This window comes from Ranitomeya variabilis, chromosome 1, assembly GCF_051348905.1.
Source record: "Ranitomeya variabilis isolate aRanVar5 chromosome 1, aRanVar5.hap1, whole genome shotgun sequence".
In the NCBI taxonomy this organism is placed as follows: domain Eukaryota; kingdom Metazoa; phylum Chordata; class Amphibia; order Anura; family Dendrobatidae; genus Ranitomeya; species Ranitomeya variabilis.
Window position 1 is genome coordinate 788,694,613 of NC_135232.1, and position 9,827 is coordinate 788,704,439.

A 9,827-nucleotide genomic window follows, 5' to 3' on the forward strand; every position below is an offset into this window, starting at 1 on the left:
TGGGAAAAATTGGAGACTGTAGAGGACATGGTGTGAGATTCCCCCTGTGCAGCGGTGGGAACTCAACACCTAACATTTCCCCCCTCCTAGGGCCTGGTGTGCATCGGTGGAGACCCTCATTCTCTCCTTGGAGGCCCGGATGGCATCTTGTGTGTGGTCCCAAATGTCACGTGCTTCTATGGCCCAGTCTGCCACCCTAGAGTCGGTGGACGACACGGTCATGGGCACAGGGACATGCAGATGCTGGCTGTAATTAAGGAGGAATGGGGTCTGCCCAGTGGAGTTGTCTATGGCATTGTTCAGCGCAAACTCCACCCACAGTAGTGAGGATGCCCAGTCATCCTGCCTGTCCAAAACAAAGTGTCACAGGTATGTGACCAGGGTCTGGTTGGCCCTCTCTACCAACCCGTTCGTCTTGGGATAGTAAGCTGAAGAGAGATTCAGCTCAATGCTGAGTAGGCGACAAAGCTCTCTCCAGAACTGAGACACGAACTGGGGACCCCGGTCACTGACAATTTTGTCAGACATACCGTGTAGGCGAAAACATGCTTAATGAACAATGCCGCCAAGGCCCGTGCAGAAGGTACCTGCGGAAGAGGCAACAAGTGCACCATTTTAGAAAAATGGTCGATGATTACCCAGATAACAGTGCAGCTATGAGACTTGAGTAAGCCCACCACAAAGTCCATCCCAACCATTTCCCAGGGCCTGTCTGCCACCTGCAAGGGGTAAAGTAGCCCAGTAGGCCGTTGCCAAGGAGACCGATTCTTGGTGCAGGAAACACACGCCCTAATATAGTCTCCGATGTCATGGGCCATATGCGGCCACCAGCTTGCTAGGAGCTCAGATGTCCTCTTGGTCCCAAAATGTCCACCCACCCTGGATGAGTGAGCCCAAGAGAGAACCTCCAGTCACAAATTAGGTGGCACAAAAGTCTTGCCCAGGGACACAGACTCTAGCGAGCTGGGGGCCACAGTTCTCAGGCTTTCTGAGGGGACGATAAGCTGAGGCTCCTCCTCCTCCTCTGAAAACACAACGGAGCAGGAGAAAGCTTCAGCACAAATGTTCTTCTCCCCAGAGAGAAAATGAAGGGTGAAGTGGAGCCGAAAGAAGAACAAGGACCATCTAGCCTGGTGAGAATTTAGCCGCTGGGCAGTTTGTAAATAAACCAAATTCTTGTGGTCAGTTTACACTTGGAAGGGAAAACGAGCCCCCTCCAGGAGGTGTCTCCACTCCGAAAAGGCAAACTTCATGGCTAGCAACTCCCTGTTACCAATGGAATAGTTCCTCACCGCCGGTGAGAAGGTCTTAGAGAAGAAGAAGCAAGGATGCTTCCGACCTTGAGCATCCTTTTGGAAGAGGGCATCTCCAGCACCGACAGAAGAGGCATCTACCGCCATAATAATATACATAAGAACGAGAAAAATGAGCTTAGAATTCCCAAATGTAACTAATCTTAATTAATAATAACTTTTGCCATGCAAAAATGTATGAAAAAATGTATGTCTTTATTAATAATCCAATACAAGACAGGCAAACAAGTGCACATGATTAAAACCAGAAATACTGGACAGGTCAAATAAGCAATGATGCAAACAGGCAGGGGCAGGCAATCCATAACATGAGCTCACTCAAAGTAAACAAAATATACACCAAATAAGAGTATTGAGTTATATAAATACACATGTGTGAATATGAAAAAGTGTCCTCACAAAAAACATGTATATATGGGTAAGAAATATAGTAATGTCAAAAGACATGCTCCCCAATAAATAGTGTGGCAAGATCACCACATCCCTTGAGAGCCATCAGTAAGGTGCCAGAAATGCATATATGTCAAAGACAAACGCTTCTTACCCATGGGATGACAGAATTACTGCACAGTTACTCCAATCTGTGTTTCGCTGCTGCTTCTTCAGTGGGCAATGAATGGTTTATCAACATCGGGCGATGTAAAATGGGAGCACGAGCGAAGTGTGACTTTATAGAGAGGAATGCCTTGGAGACCTCCCCCGACCACAGTTTGGGATTAGCTCCCTTCTTGGTGAGGGCAACCAAGGGAGCTACCAAAGTTGAGAAGTGGGAAATGAACTGGCGATAATAGTTAATCAACCCCATAAAGCGCTGCACCGCTTTGAGAGAATGAGGTTCCTGCCATTCCATCACAGCCTCTAGCATGGCAGGAACCATGGCCAATCCCTGGGCAGAGATGATATAGCCCAGGAAAGGCATGAACTCCTGCTCAAACACACACTTCTCCAACTTGGCATAGAGGGAGTTTGCCATAGGAGGTCGAAGACTTTGCAAACATCTCTCTGGTGGGAGTCTATATCAGGAGAGTAGATGAGAATATCATCCAGATAGACTATGACCGAGGTGGTGAGCATATCCCGGAAGATATTTTTACAAGGTCTTGGTAAATGGCAGGGGCATTACAGAGCCCGAAGGGCATCACCAGGTATTCATAGTGCTTGTTCCTGGTGTTAAATGCCATCTTCCATTCGTCCCCCTCATGGATGCGAATCAGGTTGTAAGCACCCCGCAGATCAAGCTTAGTAAAAACCCTCGCTCCCGCAACCCATCAAAGAGCTCAAATATCAGGGGCAAAAGGGTACTTGTTCTTAACGGTTATGGCTTTAAGGCCCCTGTAATCTATAAGAAAAAAATAACAGAAAAATATTTCAGCTCACCCTTCAGGAAACATTTCCTCATAGTCCTTGCAAGATCCGAGCACGGAAAGAGCTGCTGCCCCACTACTCCTGAAGTAATGTAATTGAAGAGAAGATCCAGCTCAGAAAGTATTTAAAGATAAAAAATTCTTGACTTGCTGTGGACTAAGAACACCGAGAGTGTTCGAAACGCGTTCAGCTATTTCATGGATGTCCCTCTGTAAATATGTTTTTCGCTGATTTTGACATGCAGTGTTTCCATTTTTAATAATTTTTGGAATAAAGAATTTTTTATCTTTAAATACTTTCTGAGCTGGATCTTTTCTTCAATTACATTACCCTGTAATCTATGCAAGGACGTAGTTCTCCATTCTTCTTCTGCACGAAGAAGAAACTCGCCCCTGTGGGTGACACCGACTTCCTAATGAATCCTCTTGCCAGATTCTCCTGAATGTACTGAGTCATTGCCTCCATCTCCGGGAGAGATAGTGGATAGACTCAACCCTGGGGAGGCTCAGCTCCAGGCAAGAGGTCAATAGGACAGTCATAGGCCTGGTGAGGCGAAAGGGTCTCCGCAGCCTTCTTGGAGAACACGTTCACATAGGGCCAATAGTGCTTGTGGAGAGAGAGGAAAGATCTGCAGGTACCTCTGTAGCAGCAACCTGAACGCACTCCCTCAGACATCTACCCTCACAAGATTCACTCCATCCCAGAATTCTCCTTGAGGACCACTCTATATGATGGGAGTGGTAACGTAGCCAAGGTACCCCTAAGAGGACCTTATCTATTCCCTCGGGAATGACTAGCAGGGAGATAATCTCCTGATGGGAAGGAGACATGGAAAGAGTGAATGAGATGGTTTGGTGAGTTATCTGTGAGGGCAGTGTTGACCTATTTACCACTCGTAGAGTCACTGGTTTGGGGAGCATCACCAGGGGTATTGCGTGCCTATTGGCAAAGGCAGAAGGCATAAAGTTGCCCTCCGCCCCGGAATCCACACAAAGCTCTACCGTATGAGTGGATGAGCCTATGGTAATTGTCCCCTTGAAGGACAATTTGCAGGAAAACACCACTGTGTCTAGTGAACCTCCACCTATAACCACTAGACTTGGATGTTTTCTCCACAGCTGAGGACATTTGGTGGCAAAATGTCCCGACTGCCGGCAGACATGACAGACCATGGGTGCACGAGCGATCCAGGACTTAGACCTCGCTCGAGAAACCTCCATGGCCTCTTGAGGTTCGGACGCCTGATCCAGAGATTCCAGAGGTCTGGCGAAGGTGGGAGCCAGCCGAAACCTCTGCCTTGAGTGGCCTACATTCAATAAAATGAAGGTCGATGTGAGTGGAGACCGCTATTAGCTCCTCCAGTGTGGCGGGAATCTCTCTAGTGGCCAAAGCGTCCTTCATATGGTCAGCCAGCCCCCTCCAAAACACAGGGATGAGGACTTTATCCAGCCACTCCAGCTCAGATGCTAAAGTCCGGAAGTGGACGGCAAAATGGTTGACCATGGATGGGCCCTGTGTCAGATGGAGTGCCGTATCGTGGGTGACTCGAGGTCCCAAAAAGACCTGTTTCAGAGCACTCTGCACCACATGATCTTGCAGGGTCTATCACAGTCATCAAAATTAACCAATAGGAAAAATGTCCTATTGTTGCCAGGTGCCGGCCAGCAGATCCTGGTGGGTGCACTGTGCATGCGCCAGCCATTTTCTCCTGGAAGAAGACATCAGGGGAGATCAGGGGGCCGAGAGACTCTATTTCTCTCTCCTCTGATGTGCGATCACATAAGAGGAGAGAGAAATTAAATGGAAAATCAGACTTTTTTTTAGGTCACCGTTAAAAAGTGACCCGAATCATGTTTTCTGGGGTCTCGGCTACCCTCGGTATCCAAGACCCCGGAGAAATTCCGACTCTGGGGGGCACTATACCCTTATTCCTCAGTTCTGTTAATTAACTGCGTTGTGGTTTAAGTACTCTTAACTGCCACCTTTAAAAAGTGTATCGGCTGTCTTTAAGGGGTTAAAATGTACTTTGTTCAAAGGCCCACCCCTTTAAGGTGATACTCAAAGGAATATTTAACTTGTATATACAGTCATAGACAAAAGTTTGAGAATGTGAAGACCAAAATTTGTGTCAGTTTGCTCCTCCAGATTTTTTAGAAATACATTTATAAGCATTTCATAAATGTTTACACTTTTAATGACAAACACATCAGATTTATGCAAAGACTCAATATCTAGAGTGCTAACCTTTTATTTGTTATGACTTCTACAATTCACTCTGACATCCTGGAGATCAGCTTCTGGGCCAAATCTTGACTGATGACAACCCATTCTTGCCTAATCATTACTTGGAGTTTATAAAAAATTCTGTGTTTTAGTTCGTCCACACGCTTTTTGAGGTTTGATCCCCTGTTATCAATATGATTGAGATCTGTGGAGTTTCCTGACCATGTACCCAAGATTTCAATGTCTTTTACACCGATCCAATTTCTGTACTTTCTGTGATGTTATTCTCTCATCAGGAAGGCCTTTTTATGGTGCTGCCCACATGGTCTTCAGACCACTCTCCAGTTATCGTTTCCGAAACAAAAGCGGGAGTAATTGCTGAGGAATATCATAAAGAGGACTTTATGAGGGAATGTCTCACCAATCCTTCTCCTGGGATTTTGGTGTAGGTTTCAATGATGTACCAGGAACCAGTGGCATGGCCAATTCTCCAAAGTGTCCCAGAAGCTGTTTTTCTACATGATAACACCAGGTACATGTTGGTCATACTATTTTGAGCAGCTTGTGTAGCATAAATATATGACCATGGCTTGCAGCATCTCTGTACTTGTTTCCCTAAAAGCACATCATGGATGTCATTGGTCAGGAATTGCAAAGGGAGCTGCCAGCAGCATATCTTGATGATTTGCGTGCCTAAGTGCATTCAGAATGGCAGAACATTCCTCAGTCAACCATTAGCAACTACATTTATAGCATACCAAGGCGTGTACGTGCGTGTAGTGCTGTGTGACTAAATCGAGCTGGTTGTAAAATTTTGTTTCCATTTTGACTTGCATGTCATTATCACGTTTATCAATCCTGCAATTTCCATAATTCCACAACTTTTCCCCCTTGCTGTTGCAGTTCCAATGTTGAGATGTTGAGGAGTGTATGTATCTGTGTGTGTATATGTACCTGCTTTCATCTGTGAAGAGCACAGGGTGCCAGTAGCGAATTTGCCAATCCTGGTGTTCTGTGGCAAATGCCAAGCATCTTGCATGGTGTTGCGCTGTGATCACAACCCCCATCTGTGGAAGTCGGGCACTCAGACTATCCTCATGGAGTCGGTTTCTAACTGTTTGTGCAGGCACATGCACATTTGTGGCCTGCTGGAGGTCATTTTGCAGGGCTCTGGCAGTGCTTCTCCTGTTGCTCCTTGCACAAAGGCTGAGGTAGCAGTCCTGCTGCTGGGTTCTTGCCATCATATGGCCCCCTTCACATCTCCTAGTGTATTGGCCTGTCTCCTGGTAGCACCTCCAGCCTCTGGACACTACGCTGACAGACACCGCAAACCTTCTTGCCACAGCTCACATTGATGTGCCATCCTGGATGAGCTGCACTACCTGAGCCACTTGTGTGGGTTGTAGAGTCTGTCTCATGCTACCACAAGTTTGAAAGCACAACTAACATTCAAAAGTGACCAAAACATCAGCCAGAAAGCATTGGTACGGAGATGTGGTTTGTGGTCCCCACCTGCAGAACCACACCTTTAGTGAGTGTGTCTTGATAATTGCCAGTAGTTTCCATCTGTTATCTATTCCATTTGCACAACAGCATGTGAAATTGATTGTCAAACAGTGTTGCTTCCTAAGTGGCCAGTTTGATTTCACAGAAGTTTGATTTACTTGGAGTTATATTCTGTTGTTTAGGTGTTCCCTTTTTTGAGCAGTCTATATATATTAGAAAGAGAGAATTTAATAAAAAAGGAAACAGCATGAAGCAGCAACAGTAACATTGTAAAATAAGTTTTATCTGGGTGCCAACCCTCCAAGTAATTGCTATCCCTCAATAAAAAGTTAGGAAATTGAGGCCTATATATAGACAGATGTCTGTAAATCATGTTTTTCACAGACTTCCATTTCTTTTTTGCAGTGTCCCTTTGATAAGGAAGGCATCAAAACGAATGCATATGGATGGGCTGAGTTCACTCAACTATTCAATAATCAGTATATCTAAACATCGACTATACACCAAGGTGACAGTTGACGTTGGTCTACCACCGCAATTAATTAATTAGAAAACAAGACCTATGGAGAAGATTTATCAAACATGTATTTCACATCATCTGCCGTTTGAGGCATTTGAGAAGTGACAAAAGAAAAGAAATGAAGACTAGACTGAAATTTCAAAGAACTTAAAGGGAACCTGTCACCCCCAAAATCGAAGATGAGCTAAGCCCACCGGCATCAGGGGCTTATCTACAGCATTCTGTAATGCTGTGGATAAGCCCCCGATGTATCCTGAAAGATGAGAAAAAGAGGTTAGATTATACTCACCTGGGGGGGGGGCAGTCCGGTCCGATGGGCGTCGTGGTCCAGTCCGGGGCCTCCCATCTTCTTACGATGATATCCTCTTCTTGTATTCATGCTGCGGCTCCAGTGCAGGCGTACTTTGTCTGCCCTGTTGAGGGCAGAGCAAAGTACTGCAGTGCGCAGGCACCAGGAAAGGTCAGAGAGGCCCGGTGCCTGCGCACTGCAGTACTTTGCTCTGCCCTCAACAAGGCAGATAAAGTATGTCAGCATCGGAGCCGCAGCGTGAAGACAAGAAGAGGGAGTCATCCTATGAAGATGGGAAGCCCCGGACCGGACTGCGATGCCCATCGGACCGGACCGCCCCCCAAGGTTAGTATAATCTAACCTCTCTTTCTCATCTTTCAGGATACATCAGGGGCTTATCTACAGCATTACAGAATGCTACCACGAACCAGCTCAGTGGAAGAAGTCCAGACTAGTACATAATATAATTGCAAAAACTAAATTTATTATTACAAAAGGTCAATAGGCAGAAACATGGCTAAAAAGTGACAAACCGTGCCGCATATGCAAAGGCGGTAAGAGACAGCATGATAACCCCAAATGTACAACAAGTAACGGCATATACATCCCCAAATGTTAGTAACACCAGATAATACATAAACATCGTAATAGTAACGACATACCTAATGTTGTATAACAGGGGCACACGCAATCTCCCGCCCTCCCCCTGGTAACAGTAGTGAAGATGCCCATCACATAAAACAGATGAATTGACCATTGATCACTTGGAAAGCAACAATAAAAGAAATAATGCACTTTATTGGAGAAATTAAATGTATGCAACCATACAGTGGATACAGCTACAGAACTGAATTGATATACCAAAGATTGCCAGGCTCAAATTATGGCTTGACCCATTGAGTTGGTTAATCCCCAAAAATCTGCTGCTTCTCCATAATAATGTCCAGTTCTTGAAGGATTTGAAGAATGAAGGTATATTATGCAAATGTAATGTTCCATTTCACTTCATAGCTCAAGGGGAAAAGAAATGTGGTATGTTGATTTGTTTAGATTCAAGACTTTTTAGAATAACCATACCTTGTGTTGCAATGTTGATACTTTTCGGTGCAGACTTTTTGTCTGTACATCACTTCACCTGCATATATTTGTCTTTGTGCTACTAAGCTATTATTTTGCATTGTCACATTTTTTTCTATTTACTTCAAATCCTTGATCATAAAAATACTCACTAGAACATCTTCAGTACCATGACCCATTGAACAACTTTTCTAAAAATTGTTGCCAATTTATTGTAGAAATTATTCCGACTGTTCCATTCAACTGAAAGAAAGGGGCTTCAGAAACCTATCTACAGTACATGCTAAATTTCTGTAGATACCTCTGCAAGGCTGAGTTTATACAATGAGTTTTTAGTGACTTTTTGATGTTGCACATTTTCTGCAGAATTTGTGCGCCAATTAGCTAAATTATTTTACTTGCAATTTTTTATTGCATTTTTGAGTGTTTTTACAAGTGTTTTTGTTGCCTTTTGTAGCTAGAGTCTTTGTTTCTTATTTTGTATGTTATGTTTTAAATAAAGCTGCTTTGTTTTGGAAACTTCCTGTTAATTAGCTATCATTAAACTTTATTGGTATTCATGTGCAAATTACACATTTTTTATTTCACTAATTTCATTCAAGTGCGTGGTGAAAATCCACAAATAAAATAAAACATATATACAGCAAGAGAAAATGACAAGTGCTGATTTCAGATTTATACAGTATTTTAAATAACACTTACAACTCTTACAGTGATTTATGTTGTTGATTTGATAAGGGGTCTCTAAACTTCACAATTTCGAAAATATTGGGCTTTCACTGTTTTTGGTTTAAGAGGACACATACCTACCTCATTCAAAAAAAGCCAAAGAACAAATCAAGACCCCTAGTTGAAGAGATTGTCCATTCCTCTAGGTAATTTTATTAATGGATCCAGGGGGTCCAAAAGTAAAAGAAAAGATAATAGTTTTTTCCCTAACTAAGGGGGTGATGAAGGGGGGTTTGATTTATTATTTATAGCGGGGTTTTTTAGCGGGGGGGGCATTTTTTGGGGGGCGTTTATACCGTTCCACGTTTGGTAAAATAGATAAAGCAGTTTTATTCTTCGGGTCAGTACGATTACAGCGATACGTCATTTATATCTTTTTTTATGTTTTGGCGCTTTTATATGATAAAAACTATTTTATATAAAAAATAATTATTTTTTAAACTCTTTATTCTGAGGATTGTAACTTTATTTTTTGCTGATGATGCTGTATGGCAGCTCGTTTTTGCGGGACAAGATGATGTTTTCAGTAGGGTTGAGCGACTTTTACTTTTTTGGGGTCGAGTCGGGTTTTGCAAAACCCGACTATCTCAAAAGTCGAGTCGAGTGCAATCGGCCGATTATCGCGAAAAGTCGGGGATCGACCGAAACACGAAACCCAATGCAAGTCAATGCGGAAGCATAGTCGGCAGTGAGTGGGGGTCAGGAAAACACCTACAGTGCCCATTTTAATGGCAACAACATCCATTCTTGTTACTGAAGCTTGTCAATCTTAATTAACTTTATAATAATAGTTAGGCATTGGAAA

General features: G+C 43.7%; 1 protein-coding gene across 1 annotated transcript in view; it reads left to right on the forward strand.

The window, feature by feature from the left end:
• Window positions 1-7,192, forward strand: part of LOC143784557 (beta-1,4-galactosyltransferase 1-like) — a 570,011-nt gene extending 562,819 nt beyond the window's left edge. Inside the window, exon 7 of the mRNA XM_077272977.1 lies at window positions 6,813-7,192. Within this exon, the coding sequence (XP_077129092.1) occupies window positions 6,813-6,957 (145 nt within the window). The 3' untranslated portion in view covers window positions 6,958-7,192. The remainder of the gene's footprint in view (window positions 1-6,812) is intronic.
• Window positions 7,193-9,827: the final 2,635 nt, after the last annotated feature.